The following is a 17,382-nucleotide window of genomic DNA, read 5'->3' as shown; positions in this document are numbered from 1 at the left end:
AGAGGGGAAGGGTGGCAGGAGAGATAGATTGAAAGCTTAAGATTGCCACGTGCACACTGCTATATTTAAAATAAAATGCTTTCCATGAAAAACAATAAAGCCAATGCTAGTTGGCAAAATAAAAAGATGAAGTATATCCTGTTTGAGATAGCCAATATGGTGCCACTAGCCATACGAGGCTGCGTGTGCTCGTGCTACATTGATGCAGTCACGTCTGACTCTTTGTGACCCCTTGGACACTGTGTAAATTGCTAGGCTCCTCTGTGCATGGGATTCTCCAGGTAAGAATCCTGGAGTGGGTTGCCATTCCCTTCTCGAGGGGATCTTCTTGACCCAGTGATCGAACCCACGTCTCTCATGTCTCTTGCATTGGCAGGTGGATTCTTTACCACTGAGCCACCGGGGAAGCCCCCTCAGCCTTTTCCCAGCCATGTGTGTGAGGGTGCTTGGGTTCCAGGGGTAGACACAGGACAACAAGATCCCCCTAGTCTGGATCCGCACTGGCCAATAAAGTACTCACCCAGCCACATGATACAGACAATGACTCTACACGTATATGAAGTAAACCATTCAGTTTTTCAGTCACACCCACCACATTTCACGTGCTCAGTAGCATCATGTGGCCAGGTGCCATGGTGCTAGACAGAGCCAATGTTTGAAAAGTCCCATCATCACAGAAAATTCTACTGGACATTTCACTCTGGATCACTGAAGGGCTGCAGAGGGAACACTTGCCCTGGGGAGGCTTTGCATGTGTTGTGTTAATCCATCAATAATTGAGCATTTTGTCTTTTTCACTTCTTTTCACCAAAGCAGAGTTTGAGAATCTCGTGCCTTTTAAACTATCAAATGGTGGTACAATGTGGCTTGGCACAACCAAGCAGATGGCTGAAGAGGATAACACCATGAGGACCCCAGTGTGAACTAAGCTGGCAAATGGGGTGAAGGTCAAGCTATATGGAGCCTTAGCTGCTCATTGAGCTCTGTGTGTGTGTGTGTACTTTCTCCTGCCTTAGGACTAAATAACTCAAGAACGGTTTTAGTAAGAGAAATATCAGGATCACTAGAAATGAAGACATGCTGCAGCTCCAATTCTTGTTGCTGTTGTGAGTGAGCATATACCACACTGCTGTGTGATATATCTGCACATGCAATCATTTCATAACATATGTTCAGTTCAGTTCAGTTCAGTCACTCAGTCTTGTCTGACTCTTTGCAACACCATGAACCTCAGCATGCCTGGCCTCCCTATCCATCACCAACTCCTGGAGTCCACCCAAACCCATGTCCATTGAGTCAGTGATGCCATCCCACCATCTCATCCTCCATCGTCCCCTTCTCCTCCTGCATCAGGGTCTTTTCAAATGAGTCAGCTCTTCACATCAGGTAGCCTAAGTATAGGAGTTTCAGCTTCAACACCAGTCCTACCAATGAACAGCCAGGACTGATCTCCTTTAGTATGGACTGGTTGGATCTCCTTGCAGTCCAAGGGACTCTCAAGAGTCCTCTCCAACACCACAGTTCAAAAGCATCAATTCTTTGGTGCTCAGCTTTCTTTACAGTCCAACTCTCACATCCATACATGACCACAGGAAAAACCATATCCTTGACTAGACGGACCTTTGTTGGCAAAGTACTGTCTCTGCTTTTCAATATGCTGTCTAGGTTGGTCATAAGTTTCCCTCAAAGGAGTAAGTCTTTTAATTTCAAGGATGCAGTCACTATCTGCAGTGATTTTGGAGCCCAGAAACCTAAAGTCAGCCACCATTTCCACTGTTTCTCCATCTATTTGCCATGAAGTGATGGGACCACTAAGCAGGCAGCTGTGAGTCAGCGCACTAAGCACGGGTGGCTGCGAGCCGGTGCACTAAGCGAGGCCGAGAGGAATTACCCCACGTCCGAGGTCAGGGGCAGTGGCCAAGAGTGCCAGGCTGCGATGGCGCAGGAACAGCTGAGAGGAGCTACCCAATTCGAGGTCGGGGCGGCAGCTGGGAGGAGCTACTCCGCGTCCGAGGTCAGCGGCAGCCGGGAGGAGACACTCCGCGTCCGAGGTTTCCTTTAGGATTGATAGGTTTGATCTCCTTGCTGTCCAAAGGACTCTCGAGAGTCTTGCCCAGCACCACAGTCTAAAAACATGTTCTTCAGTGCTCAGCCTTCTTTATGTCCGACTCTCACATCTGTATATGCCTACTAGAAAACCACAGCTTTGACTATACGGACCTCTGTTGGCACACTGCTTTCTAATACACTGTATAGGTTTGTCACAGCTTTTCATCCAAGGAGAAAGGTCTTTTATTTTATGGCTGCAGTTACTATCTGCAGTAATTTTGGAGCCCAAGAAAAGAAAATCTGTCACTGTTTTCACTTTTTCCCAAATTTTTTTTTTTTTTTTTTTTTTTTTTTGCTTTGAAGTGCTTGGACCAGAGTTCAGGAGCTTCTTTTTTTTTTTTAATGTGTACAGTGTAGACATGGAGCCCAGTTATTCTCATATTTCTTCTTTTAAAAAAATAATTGATTATCAGCATTGATGCTCGCATTCTGCAGAATCTTAGTTCTTCAAGCACCTACAGAGGATGGGTTTACCTGGGTCATGGGTATATTTCTTCTGGATAGCATCAATGTCTGGTACAGAGTAGGTGCTCTGCAATAATTATGAACTGACCCAAGACGAGAAGTAAATTCCATTTCTGGATGAGACTGGGAAAATAAAATTCTGAGTCCTATTTGGAACCAGACTGTCCAGGGCTGACTCAGGACGAGAACCCAGGTCCCACCCTCTAGAGCAGGCGGTCAGACCAGGCAGAAAGAGAAAGAGGTGAGACCTCAGGTCGGGACTAGATGCCTCCTGAGCCCTGCCTGGAGACATCAGAGCCAGGTCCACAGAGGGGCTGCCCCCTTGCAGTGGGCCCACGGCCGTGGGAACCCCGAAAGGCTGCGACACCCTCCAGGGACCACACCCTGTTTGACCTCTAGGGCCCCGTGGTCTCCTCATCTGTTCAGGGCGGGGGTGGGGCGCCTGGGCGCTCAGAGCTGCAGACATGCCTTCCATCCCCTCTGTACTTCTCTGCCTTGGCCAGATGTGCAGGACAGGGAGGGGACCGCAAAAGGGCACAGTATGCCCACCCCGCCCCCAGTTCACAGGAACCTCAGGGCTTGGGCAGCTGTAGGGGCCAGGGATCCTGACGGGGAGACAAACAACCCATGGTTTCAGTGGCAAATCTCTCACTTCCAGGGCTGATTCTGGGCCAGAGGACCCCAAACCCTGCAGGTGAATCCTCGCAGGGCTCCAGGGACCCATGTCTCACTTGAGCCCTGGGAACTTGTTGGGGGGTGAGGTGGGGGCACTGGATTCTAGAGTCATGCTGGTGAAACCTGGAAGGGTTCCTGAGCTGAGCTGTGCAGTGAGTGGTGGGGAGGTCCTGGGACTCAGCCTCTGACTTCCTTCCAGGGACCTTCCACAAACTCACCATCTGGGCTGAGACTCTTTTGGGCAGCTCAGGGTGCCCATGTGAATACACTGTATGCAGAGTTGGAATGTGAGAGTGAGCACACAGACCATCAGGGAGTATGCTGCAGTTGGCCTGCACTATTTGGAGAAGGAAATGGTGATGCATTCCAGTATTCTTGTGTGGAAAATCCCATGAACATTGGAGCCTGCCAGCCTACACTGCATAGGGTTGCAAAGAGTCGGACACGACTGAGTGACTTCATTTTCTTTCACTTCATTTTAAAATTTATTTATTTCACTGGTTCCATTTTTAATCTCATAATATACATATTTTATTGAGTGTAGTTGACTTACAATGTTTCAGGTGCACAGGAAGGTGATTTTCAGTTATACAAACATGTGTACATTATTTTTAAGATTATTCTCCATTTTAGGTTATTACAAGATATTGACTATAGTTCCCTGTGCTATACAGTAAATCTTTGTTGCTTGTTGCATACCTGTTTTTTATTTTTTTTTTTTGAAAAAATTTTATTTTATTTTTTTTTTTTGTTTTTGTTTTTTTTTTTTTTTTTTAAATTTTAAAATCTTTAATTCTTACATGCATTCCCAAACATGAACCCCCCTCCCACCTCCCTCCCCATAACATCTTTCTGGCATACCTGTTTTTTAATTAGAAATCTAGCATTGTATTCATACCTCTATTTTTAAATTTATGGTGTATTTCACCTCAGTGTTATGCTGCACTGAGAGTGAAAGCATGATGCCAAAATCCCACCATGTCCGTGATAAAAGTAAATGGAAAACAATGGCAATGTTAATTGTGGGAGGAAATATTGAACTGCATTATGTTGCTGGTGGGCTTTCCTGGTGATTCAGACGATAAAGAATCTGCCTGCAATGCAGGAGACCTGAGACAAACCCTTGGTTGGGAAGATCTCCTGGAGAAGGAAATGGCAACACACCCCAGCATTCTTGCCTGGAGAACCCCCATGGACAGAGGAATCTGGTGGGTTGCAGCCCATGGGATCACAAAGACTCAAACACGACTGTGGGACTAATACTATTATCAAGGCTCTGGACCTGAAAGGTATAGTACTTGCCATTCATAAAGTGATAAAAAGTGGCAGACAGACAGAAGCTTTTGTCTTGTCAGGGACTTAAAGGGACATTATGACCAGACCTGCACGGACAGCTTCAAGAACAAAGGATTCCTGGATTAAAAGATTTCCACAGTGGAGGGGACATAAGTATAGCTATGGCTGATCCATGTTGATGTATGGCAGAAGCCATCACAGTATTGTAATTGTCCTCAAATTAAAAATAAATAAATTAAGTGGAAAAAAAGGGTGATCCAGTGGTTGGGAATCTGCCTGCCCATGTGGGGGACACGGGCCCGATCCCAAGATCGGGAAGATTCTGCATGTCTCAGTGCACTTAAACCCGTCAGCCACAAGCCCATGTGCCTAGAGCGGGTGCTCCACAACAAGAGAAGCCACGGCGATGAGAGACCCTGCATCACAGCAAAGAGCAGCCCCCTTCCCACAATTAGAGAAAAGCTGTGCACAGCGACAAAGAGCCAGCACAGCCATTAATTTGTTAATTAAAACACTGCAACAACCAGCCACACTTCCTCCCCTTTTAGTGTGTGTGTGTGTGTGTGTGTAAGTGTGAAAGTGTGAGTTCACAGGTGGGTATTTAATCAATATTGTTCTCCCTTCTTCTTGGAATTTTCCTCCCCAAGGGCTAGGGCTATTTTACGTTCAGTAAACACTGTTCGACCATCCCGCTAACTTTGCAAAAAGCCCATCTAACTCAGGTAAGATGATTCTGTGGGGCACAAGTTCGCCATCTCGTTAGTCTGCTGGCTTTCCAAATAAAGTCACTGTTCCTTTCCTGAAGACCTCAGCACTCTGTCCCTTGACAAGCAAAGTGAGGTTGGACTCAAAGCACATTCATGAGACATTAGCAGACATGTTGTTGATTTTAGATGAAATCCATAGACGTCACTCTCACAATTGATATCTGTGGTTTAAAAGAAAATACGCAGATGGCCAGCAGGCATATGAATCTGCTCAGCATTGCTAATTAGTAGAGAAAGGTAAATTGACACAGCAAGGAGGTACCACCTCATACCGGTCAGAATGGCCATCATTAGACAGTAGATGAATAATAGATGCTGGAGAGGGTGTGGAGAAGAGGGAAACCCTCTTACACTGTTGGGGGAATGGAAACCAGTGCAGCCACTGTGGAAAACAGTATGGCAGTTCCTCCAAAAGAGTAATAACAGAGTTTCCATATGATCCAACAATTCCAGTCCTGAGCACATATCTGGAAAAAAAACTATACCTTGAAAAGATTCATGCACCCCTATGTTCATAGCAGCAAGACATCAGAACAGCCTAATTGTCCATTGAGAGATGAATGGATAAAAAAGATGTATATGTTTATACACACAGAGAATGGAACACCACTCAAACACTTATACACACCGAGAATGGAATATCACCCAGACGTTTAAAAAATGAAATCATGCCATTTGCAGCAGCATGGATGGACCTGGAGTTTAACATATTAATGGAAGCAGACAGAAAGAGAAAGACCATTTTCATGTGATATCACCCATATGTGGATCTAAAAGGAACATATCAATGAAACAGGAACAGACTCACAGACATAGAGAACAGGCTTGTAGTTGCCAAGGAGGGAAGGACTGGGAGCTTGGGATGAGCAGATGCAACTATTTATACATAGAATGGATAAAGAATGAGGTCCTACAGTATGGCACAGGGAATTCTATTTAGTATATTGCCATAAATCATAATGGAAAAGAATATATATGTTGAGCTGAATCAATTTGTTGTATGGCAGAAATGAACTATACTTCAATAATTTTTCTTAATTTTTTAAAATTTGTGGTTTTAATATCTGCAATGCAACACTATATGGCAGTAAAAATGCACAAACTGAAATGACAAGAATACAGATCAATTCTGAAACATGATAGTAAGTAAAAGATTTTAAGAAAGGTGACTGTACTGTTACTTCATTATATACATATGATCAAGAAGAGCCCAGATTTATTACTTAGGGAGCATCACTAATGTTAACAACCCCCACCCCCAGCACAATGGTGTGGAATCGCTGCCCTTACTGAGGTTCTTTCCTGTCTATGAACAACAGCGGAACTGGGTGTATGTCTGCCCTTGGCCTTCTGAAAGAGCTAGGCCATTTTGTCCCAGTTTGGAATTGACTGTCGTGGACATGCCCCTCACTCAAACATTCTGGAGCTTGGAAGTCTCTACTTCACTTATTTTGAGTTCGTGTGAGTATCTAGGAAGCAAGGTTGTCCACCTGTTGAGGCACAACAAATCCCCCTCCCAAAAAACACTGCAGTCACCTTTACACACATTATCTTTGTGTACATGCATGGTTCTTAGATTGGAAAGGGAGGAAGAGAGAGAGACAGAGAGAGTGTTGTGTATGCAAAGTCTCCACTCACAGTCACGAAATGATTTCAGAAGAGTCAGAGAAAGACAAATATCACATGATGTCGCTTATTTGTGACATCTAAAAAAATGAACTTATTTACAAAACAGACTCGAAGAGAATGAATTTATGGTTACCAGGAGCGATAGTGTCAGGGGGAGGTTATATTGTAAGTTTGGTATTGAAGTATACACATGGTTACATTAAAAATGGATGACCAACAAGGACCTACTGTATGAAACAGAGAATTCTACTTAATATTCTGTAACTACCTAAGTGGGAAAAGAATTTGCAAAGCAACAGATACATGTATCTGTATAACTGAATCACTTTGCTGTACACCTGAAACTAACACATTTAGTTCCTTAATCACATATATTACAAGGCAGAATTTTTTCATATTTTCAAAAAGGCATAATATGCATGTCTGTTCCTCTCATAAGCATGCAGAATAAAAGTCTCTGTTCAGTTCAGTTCAGTTCAGTTGATCAGTCGTGTCCGACTCTTTGCGACCCCATGAATTGCAGCACGCCAGGCCGCCCTGTCCATCACCAGCTCCCGGAGTTCACTCAGACTCACGTCCATCGAGTCCGTGATGCCACCCAGCCATCTCATCCTCGGTCGTCCCCTTCTCCTCCTGCCCCTAATCCCTCCCAGCATCAGAGTCTTTTCCAATGAGTCAACTCTTCGCATGAGGTGGCCAAAGGACTGGAGTTTCAGCTTTAGCATCATTCCTTCCAAAGAAATCCCAGGGCTGATCTCCTTCAGAATGGACTGGTTGGATCTCCTTGCAGTCCAAGGAACCCTCAAGAGTCTTCTCCAACACCACAGTTCAAAAGCATCAATTCTTCAGTGCCCAGCTTTCTTCACAGTCCAACTCTCACATCCATACATGACCACTGGAAAAACCATAGCCTTGACTAGACGGACCTTTGTTGGCAAGGTAATGTCTTTGCTTTCGAATATGCTATCTAGGTTGGTCATAACTTTCTTTCAAAAGATTAAGTGTCTTTTAATTTCATGGCGGCAGTCAGCATCTGCAGTGACTTTGGAGCCCAGAAAAATAAAGTCTGACACTGTTTCCACTATGAATGAGTCCTTAATTGGCAACCTGCACTGAGCCTGACATACCAGGTGGGAACATGTGGTTTCTCTTCTGTGAAGAGTTAAGGTTAATGAGATTTATCATGAACTTGGGAAAAGCTTCCTGCATGCTATACACTGAAGCACAGTTACTACTTCCTAAAGGCAGCAAGATCTGTTTGAATACTCTTACGTTGATAGCGTTTAGAGAAACAAAAAGTGACGATCGGGTCATGAGGCATGCCCAGTGCTGTGGCTCAGGTCAGACTTTCACCCCTGGCATGAGAAGAGGCTCGCCATCCTCCCATGTGACATGAACCAGGCTGACTGTACCAACAGCACCGCCCGCCTTCCGCATCCTGTGACTCAGTCAGCTTTGCTCAGTTCTGCCTTCTGTCTCACAGAAGCAGAGCCATGTGCCCCACACTCCTCAGCTTCCTGAGTCTCAGTGAGTCCAGAAGACATGGTCATAGAATTTATGGTGGAAATTAGGAGGTCTTCACACCACTGACCAGGTTCCCTGGATGAGGGTGCAAGGAGCATGGGGTCCGTCAGGACAAGCCATCTCTGACATGCTTTTCCTTCTAGGATTGTGTGTGAGTCTGAGGACCTGGGCAGCTGTGGGTGAGTCCTCCCCATCCCTTATTTCTCTGTTGAGCAGAGCAGTTGTGGCTGATGCAGATGACACTGGGGGTTGGGGTGAGACCCCTGTGAGTACAGTGAGAGCCTCGTGTCCTGTGGATCCCAGGTCCTCCTATTGGCCTTGATACTCATCTTCACTCTCTCCAGAGGTTAGCCCAGCTCTGGACTCTGGACCTGAAGGCACAGTGTGAAGTCTGGGAGCTGGGAGCTGAGCACACTGAGTGCCATTTCTATCAAGAGAGGGGAGCAAGAGGCTGCAGCCCACAGACCCTCCCCTACAAGGTGGCTCGTGGCATTTCCAACCGGCTCTTAACAACAGGATCTGCAGGACCGCCCGCTAGACCTGACCCCAGGGAAGGGTCTGGCTATCAGGCAGGGCCACCTGGACCTTCTCACACATTTGATGTAGTTTGGCTAACAAAGGAGCCAGGGTCAAGGTTTACTTCCTTCTTTGCAGGCAAGTGGCTTTCTCACTGCTTAGTTGTCTTAGTGTTAGTTGCTCGTGTCCGACTCCTTTCGACCCCACAGACTGTAGCTCACCAGGCTCCTCTGTCCATGGGATTCTCCAGGCAGGAATATGGAGGGGGTTGCCATTTCCTTGTCCAGGGGATCTTGCCAACTCAGGGACTGAACCCTGGTCTCCTGCCTTACAGGAAGATTCTTTACCATTTTGAGCTACAACAAATGCAACAGGGAAGTCCTTTCGCTTCTTGTCCAGGCATCAGTTTTTCTGTGGTGTTTTATTTTGCCTTCATTGTACAACTTGCGGGATCTCAGTTCCCTGATCAGAGATTCAACTTGGGCCCTTGGCAGAGAAAGTGCCAAGTCCTAACCACTGGACCACCCAGGAATCCCCAGGTTTTTTGTGTTTTGAGGCAAAGTTATTCACATTTTGTCAACCCAAAGAGTGATTCATATCCTGAGAATCTCTGTGATGCCCATCCTGGGTTGACTGTGTTTCTATCTGTCCTCAGGCCTAAGGAGTCCTTGAGCATTAGGGTGATACACTTTAGGGGAGGAAAATTCGAAGAATTATAGGGGAAGCCCACCCACGAGGGCAGTGGGGAGAGCTGACCGTTCCTATTTTCTTCTCAAAGCCTGTGCCTCTTCTCTCCTAGGTAAATATGAGAAGCTGTCTTTGTCCGCCTGGCCAAGCCCCGTGGTTCCCTTAGGACAGAATGTGACTCTTCGGTGTCACTCCCGTTCTCCACTTAAGAGATTCACACTGTTCAAAACAGATGGGAAACAGCGTCTGCCTGAGCTCCAGGGACATTATTTCAACAACTTCACCCTTGGCCCAGTGACCAGAGAACATGCCGGGTCCTACACGTGTTCTGAAGCCGACTGGTCCGCACTCAGTGACCCCCTGCAGATTGTGGTCACAGGTAGGAGGGGTCCAGCCCAGCCCGGGACACCCGTGCCTGCAGGCAATGCTACCCTAGGTACACGTGCCCGTGCAGCCCAAGACTTCCTCAGGATCCCCAGCCAGGACCGGACCAGGGACAGAGAACCCACTCTGAGAGTTTAAACTCAGGGTGTTGAATAGAGGGATGGGGTGACCCAGTGCAGGAAGGAGGAGCCTCCCTAGGCATTAGTTAGACAGGATGCTGCCACTGCCTGCCAGCAGGGAGGATGGGGAAAGACCCTGATCCAGCACCTGCCACCCAGTAGGGAGCTGTAATCCCATATGAAGGAGCTGGAGCCCCAGGGAGGAGTCCCAGGAAAGTCTCCAGAGGCATGAGGTGGGGTCACAGGTGGGGAAATGTTCCCCTTTTTCTCCATCTCCATCCCAACGTCCTGCAGTCACCGCCCACATTCTAGATGAGTGTGAAGGGAGCCAGGGTATGCATCCTCAGGCCCACCCCAGCCCCCACCACACATATTAGGGATGGGATGAAGCTGAGAGCATGGCAACCCACTCCAGTATTCTCAACTGGAGAATCCCGTGGGCAGAGGAGCCGGCTGGCTACAGTCCATGGAGCTGCACAGAGTCAGACTCAAATGAAGCGACTGAGTATACATGCATGAACCTGAGAGCAGACCCAGCAGCTGAAGAGCTTAGAATGAGAACAGAGGAGGCTGAGTTCTGGAGAAAGAGAAGCATGAGCCAGAAAGAAGAGCATGAGCCAGAGCCCGAGAACAGGCTAAAGAGAATGCAACAGGACACACGGGAAGGGTGATTGACTCTGCTGGTAAATGGGGAGGAGTTTTACACCTTCAGATGTCAGGGGAAGCACTGAGGTGACTCACTGAAGCTCACAACCTCTTTGCTCCTAGGTGTGTCCACAAAATCCACCATCTCAGCCCACCCAGGGCCCCTCGTGCAGGTGGGACAGAATGTGACCCTCCGCTGTCATTCACTGGTGTGGTTTGACAACTTTATCCTGCACCAAGAAAACAGCACAGGTCTATTTCAGAGATGTGGACAGATGCTCACTGGTGGGTATGCCGCAGCTGACTTCATCACTGGCCCCATGACTTTGGCGAATGTGGGCACCTACAGATGCTACGGCTCTCTCAGACACTCCCCCTATAAGTGGTCAGCCCCCAGCGACCCTGTGGACATCATCATCACAGGTGAGTGTGGCCAGCCAGTCCCTTCTGCTCTCTGTGTCACAGAAGGTCTGGTGTCCAGTCCAGCATCAGTACCGGGAAAGAATGACAGGCGTGCAGAGACACTCACAAACTCGGGAGAGGGAACAAACCAGAGAGAGGAGGTGTGAAAGCAGAAGGGAAAAGAGAACAGAGTCCCTGCCGTGTGCTAAGGGGAAGACACAGCCGGTGACAGAGCGAAGGAGCGAGAACGTGAAAGAACGACCAACGGAGAAAAATGCACCAGAGCAGGGACGCGGGCAGTTCCCCGCTCAGGCAGCCAATGATGGGTGGTTAAGGGGTTGGTTCCCGCTTTCAGAGCTCCCTTCCTCTGTCAGCAGCACATTGTGGTACCAGACGCCCTGCAGTCCCGCCCCTGGGTGATTGAGATGGAGGTCGACACCCTGAAGTTGCTCAGCCTCTCAGTTTAACCTGCCCCTCTGCACAAAGAGAGCAGGAGTGGTCCCTCCAACCCTCCCTGCTAAGGAGTTCCTTCCAGCCCCTGTGGGTGGGCAGGGCAGCACTGACACTCCCTTAAGAAAGAGGTGGTCAAAGATCCTGTGAGATTCTGGCAATTTTCACTCCCTAATCTCTTCTTCTGGGTCAATGCCATGTTTTCTTTTGGTCCCCAGCAGTAGTTAGTAGTCTGTTTATTTAGTAGTAGTTTGTCTATTTCAAGATAATGGCACATCTGGTTGATTTTTAAAATTTATTTTATCTTATTACGTTTGTTGAAGTCTAGTTGAATTGAGATGTTAATTTCTGTTGTATAACAGAGTGATTCAGTTTTTCATATACATATATTCTTTCTTTAAAAAAGAACATTAAATGACAATCCATTTTAAAAATTATTTACTATTTTAAAAGGATTTTAAACAACACCCCATATTTAAAGTTATTCTGAATTTTTCCCTGTGCTGAGTATCCGTTACTGTGGGGCTTTCTCTCCTGGTGGTGGGCGGCCTTCTCACTGCAGCGCTTCTCTTGTCGCACACTTCCGGCTTTAGTCCTATACTTAGGACTAGACTTACTTTGTGCTCTAAGATCAAGGTCTCCTCCTTCCAGGTCTCTCCAGGAAACCTTCTCTCTCAGCCCAGGGGGGCCCCGTGGTGAGGTCAGGAGAGAACGTGACGTTGGTCTGCAGCTCCGAGAGCACCTTTGACCAGTTCCATCTGCTCAGGGAGGGGGAGGACCTTGGGCGCCTGCTCGCTGCTGGGCGGGTCCCCCGCGGAGCACTCCAGGCAGAGTTCCCTCTGGGTCCTGGGACCCCAGCTCACAGCGGAGTCTACAGGTGCTACGGCTCCTTCACTCACTCTCCCTACTCGTGGTCAGACTCCAGCGACCCACTGTTCCTGTCTGTCACAGGTGAGGAACTTCTTCCTGGCCCATGCTTTGTTGTTCCTGTTCAGTCGCTATGTTGTCTCCAACTCTTTGCCTCCCTGTGAACTGCAGCACGACAGACTCCTCTGTCCTTCACTATCTCCTCCTCGTGGATCACAGCCTTGTAGTGGTGAAGGGGCCTTCATACATCAGGGAAGCTATGAGCCAATCGTGCAGGGCCACCCAAGCCTGAAGGGTCATAGTGAAGAGTCCTGACTAAAGGTGGTCCCCTGGAGGAGGAAATGGCAACTCATTCCAGTATTCTTGCCTGGATAACTCATGAAGCGTCCCATGTTTACAATACACTAAATTTCACTGCGGTGTCAAGAAGGCTGTTTGGCTTTTCCCATAATATCTTACTGTATCAATGAGCTCCTTCTCAAGGTCTCCATGCTGGCGTCAGAGGACCTTAGGGCTTCTGGAGAAATGGAGGCAATGAGAACCAGAGAGGAAGAGAGATGGTAGACGGCATCTCAGCCCTCTTCCACCTCCTATATGGATGCTTCACACCAGAGTCCTATCTATCCAGGCAAATAAAGAAAAGGGTCAGGGTAGACCCAGGAGGAGGAGAGGCTGGGCTCATTCGGGAGGATCCGAGATGCATTGGCCCCTTGCTCTTAGTGTTTTCCCAGTAGCACCTCTGACATACAGGTGATTTCCCAATTAAGGAGCATAGACACTCATTCCAGAAGCAGAGAGGATGTCTCTTGCTTACAGCTGTCTTTCATCACCAGGCATATCCTTCCCACCTCTTTCCATCATTTCTTCTCCAGGATGGAGGGTCTACTCAATGCATTCACAGGAAGGAGCCAGAAGCTCTCCCCTCCCCCATCAGTGCTCTGAGGGATGACAGAGTCAAGGACAGGCAGGAGGTCAACCTTCCAGAAACAACAGTCCTCCTTTGGTGGGATGAGGAAGGTTCCTGTTCACCCCTTCTGTCTTTTCTCCCCTAGGGTCCACTACAAGTACTTGCCCATCAACCATGGATCCACACACCACAGAAGGTAAGCAAGACAGTCTCCTATCTCAGCAAATTTCTGAGAAGACAGAGGGCTCTGATTTGAGCATTGGTTCTACCACCTCCCAGCTCTGTGACTTTGGGCTCTTCAATGTTCCTGTCATGTCAGCATTTGAGATCATGGTCTGTACTAGAACCAGAGGGGGCATTGAATTTCTCATTCTCTGCTACTGGGAATTTCTACATTGAACAAAGCAAGACAGAGTGACTTGACCCCATGCTTAAGGGAGCTGCTCACCTTCCCTCCACCAGCATCTTTGGGGAAGGATGGGGGGCAAGGGGAGGATTTTATGGAGCACCTTCAGTATGTGCTATTCCTCTGCTAGTGTTTTATGAACTAAACATTCCACAGTTCAGAAGTGTCGTGTCTTCCTGGAGATTCCATTCCAGGCATCTGTGGATGGAGCAGGAAATATATGGAGGATTAAAGCAGATCCATTCATGCAAAAGCACCATGCCTTGTAATACAGGCAGCAGAGAAAAACGGCATGGGAGCCTGAGGGACCTGGTTTCAGACCACTGCTGGTTGCATGGCCTACTTACTTCATCCCCTGCTAGCATCTCTCCTGGATGCTTTGGTGCCTCCTGGAAAGTGCAGACCATAACTGATCAGGTTGAGAGTGGCTGACACAATTTGACACAGGATACAATAACTCCTGTGTGTAGGGGCAGGCTGTATGCAATGAATAACCAGACCTTCTTCCATTGGCTTGTTGGCAGAAGCACGGCTTCCTCAAGGCCACTCCAGCCAGCTGCACCTTCTCCTTAGGCTCTCCATAGCCTTCATCTATACCAGCATCTTCCTCGCTGTTCTTGTCTGTCACTGGTTACCCATAAAGTAAGTATGAAGAGCCAAACTGTCACTGGTGTTCTACCCACAATCGTAAGTCTGAAGGAGGGAAGCACAGCGTCATCTGACCCAGGGCGAGATGGGCTCATAGCAGAGAATGGCGTTTTCACTTCCTGTAGGTTAAAAACTGATTTCCATTGTTGTAATCCCTGAGGGAATATCTTCCAGAGGACGATGGAACCATGTTCTTTTTAGGAAAATATGTGTTAATTTATTTATTTTTTTTTTACTTTACAATATTGTATTTGTTTTGCCATACATAAACATGAATCCGCCACAGGTATACACGTGTTCCCCATCCTGAACCCCCCTCCCACCTCCCTCCCTGTACCAGCTGCATCAGGTCTCAGCTGCAGCATGGGGGGTCCTCATTGCAGTGCTCAGGTGCAGTTCAAGGCTCCAGAGCTCGCAGGCTCAGCAGTTGAGGATAGTTGCAGCATTGAGGATAGTTGCTTCAAGGCATGTGGGATCTCAGTTCTCCCACCAGGGTTAGAACCCACGCTCCCTGAACTGGAAGGTTGACTTTAAATCCCTGGGCCACCAGGGACATTCCAAGCCCTGTTCTTCCATTCAACCACATCTGTTCTTCTCCCCTTGATGATCTTGGGAATCTGCTGATACACATTAGAGGATGGTCTATAACAGAAGATGTAGGATGGGCTCTGTGGGTTTGTACAGATTCCTGAGAGAGTCCATCAGTGGCAGGGCTTATATATGGGATTTTTTTTTTTAATTTAGTGGAGTAGACAGACTCAGCAACCTGGGGCACACCCTTGCTTTTTGGCTTTGATGTCCCCACCAAAGATATGGAGTTCTAGAAGAATCCCCCCCACCCCAAGAGCCTTGAGTCTCTTCCATTTGCAGATGTTGCCATCACGGAAGGAGAGCCCAAGGAAGACAGAACAGTGGATGACGAGGTGGATCCTCCCAGCCCAAACCCTCGCCATAGCCCGAGCCCCTCCAATGCCCAATGCTCCAGCCTTCGAAGATTGCATTTCATTCTATCATTCACATCTTCCGCTCAGGACCCATCAGCAGAGGATGTGATATTCGTCCACTTGAACCACAGGACCCTCTCTGAGAGACTGTTCACTCCCACTCCCCTGAACCCCATGCACCTCTTCACCGAGACCAGTATCTATGAGGAATTCGATGTAAACCAAGACCATGCTGACCCTGACCTAGCCCCATCCTTTGAGCACACAGAGTGTTATAAATTGAAGAGCTACATCTCTTTCTAAAGGGGTTCCTCCGTGGGCACTCCTTCTCCCCCTCCAAAGCAGCCCAGCAGCTCTGAAGTTGAGTGGAGTCCAAGAATTATAGGATCGTCTTCAAGAATCCCACCACCTTTGGCTATTCAAACACTCTATTTTAACTATCTAACCTTTTGGGAGAAGTTATTCTAATCAATTGCACATACAGGGTAGGTTACCATGATCATCCTACTTTTTTGAAAATTCCAGTAAAGCATAAAAATTTGCAAGTTGAGACTTCACATTATTCAGTTTGAAATAAAAGAAAGCCATTTTTTTATTAAAAAAAAAAAAAACCTCTGTTCAGTAATAGTTTACAAGGGTGAACTTGTTTACAAGACAGAAACAGACTTGTACACTTGGAAAACTGCCAGGGTCCAGCCCCGGTGGATCCAAGGTAATTCGAAGAGGAGATGGAGTAGGCCTCCTAGGAAAAAACTTACTTAATTACAGATATAGGGAGAGATTAGAAATGGATAGTGTAGTAGGAAATACTAGTGGAGAAAAAGAGGCTGAATAACTTGGTTTACATGGAATACCAGTCACCACCTACGTAGGCCACAAGCGTCTTTCCGTTTTCCCAAAGGAAAGGAGGCACTGAGGCCTCCCTGGTCTGATCTTAGAAGCTCAGGCAAAGTTAGCAGGCTTGGTGAGTACCCACGTACCAGATGGGAATTCAGCCAGAAGGGGAAAGAACGACCCGGGGGAATCAGTCTTTCCAGAAACTGATCCGATTTCTTTATTTTTCAGGTTTGCTTATATACTTTTTGTTATACACAGGGATGAATACAGAGTCACGTGGGGGTCAGCATACCTGACCCTTGTCACAATCAGGTGCCTCATATAAAATTATACAAAAGTCTTATGGGTTTTACACCCATCTTCTGGCCATGAGGCCTGCTGACATTTTATGACCCTTTCTGATAACAGTCAGTCAACCAGAAAACTTATTTTTTCCAGGGGTGATTTTTTTCTTAAGCCAAGTGCCACCCTCCAAATAAAGTTGCATTCCTATAGGGTGAGGGTGTAATGGGTTATAATCAAGAAAGGAATTTACTTAGCCTAAAGTTTAACATGATTAATCTTAAAGATTCATACTTATTTCTCCTATATGCTAGTTATATTCATTATAAGGGCAAGGAATGTGGAGATTTAGCAGCAAACATCAGCCCAACAAATGAAAACCCTTCACCAATGTTCCCCTTAAGATCTATTTAGTCTTAAGATAGTGATAAAGTTACATTTTTACATAACAAGGACACAGTGATTTATAACAAAATACAGTGACCTATAACAAAGGAGAAAATTCATTAACTCAAAAAGTCTAGTACTGCTAACATCAAAAACTACTATATTTGCTTTTCTATATTCCAAATATATTGATTAATATATTCCCAGGTGCCTAAGGATATGGAGGCCTGGTGGCAATCATTGACTCAACAATGACAAAAGCTCTATGCTAATTAAGACTTTCAAAATACTCCAAACTCTCTGTGCTGTTTATGGTTGAGAGGTTGTCACACAAGCTAGTCTGTCAGCGGAGAGGTTTGACCTGAGACACCCTTGTCACACCCAGGGCAGCGAATTAGCAGGAATTATTGGCACAACAAATGAAAAACCCTTCACC

The 17,382-nt window shown here is 46.9% G+C and overlaps 1 protein-coding gene across 3 annotated transcripts; it reads left to right on the top strand.

The window, feature by feature from the left end:
* Window positions 1-8,385: 8,385 nt before the first annotated feature.
* On the top strand, window positions 8,386-16,051 carry LOC138419309 (putative killer cell immunoglobulin-like receptor like protein KIR3DP1). Of its 3 annotated transcripts, XM_069552030.1 has the most exons (8): window positions 8,386-8,468; window positions 8,609-8,644; window positions 9,781-10,047; window positions 10,940-11,239; window positions 12,320-12,619; window positions 13,588-13,638; window positions 14,373-14,490; window positions 15,367-16,051. In XM_069552030.1, exons 1-8 carry the CDS (start codon window positions 8,435-8,437, stop codon window positions 15,413-15,415), a joined length of 1,155 nt encoding a protein of 384 aa, XP_069408131.1. In that variant the 5' UTR covers window positions 8,386-8,434; the 3' UTR covers window positions 15,416-16,051. The 3 variants fall into 3 exon arrangements, with proteins under 3 accessions (XP_069408131.1, XP_069408130.1, XP_069408129.1); XM_069552029.2 differs by having other exon boundaries at window positions 8,422-8,644; window positions 15,528-16,051; XM_069552028.2 differs by having other exon boundaries at window positions 8,422-8,644.
* The last annotated feature ends 1,331 nt before the right edge of the window (window positions 16,052-17,382 follow it).

Source organism: Ovis canadensis, chromosome 14 (genome assembly GCF_042477335.2).
Source record: "Ovis canadensis isolate MfBH-ARS-UI-01 breed Bighorn chromosome 14, ARS-UI_OviCan_v2, whole genome shotgun sequence".
Classification (NCBI taxonomy): Eukaryota; Metazoa; Chordata; class Mammalia; order Artiodactyla; family Bovidae; genus Ovis; species Ovis canadensis.
The sequence above is the reverse complement of the archived record's forward strand: the minus strand, read 5'-3'. Positions and strand labels throughout refer to the sequence as shown.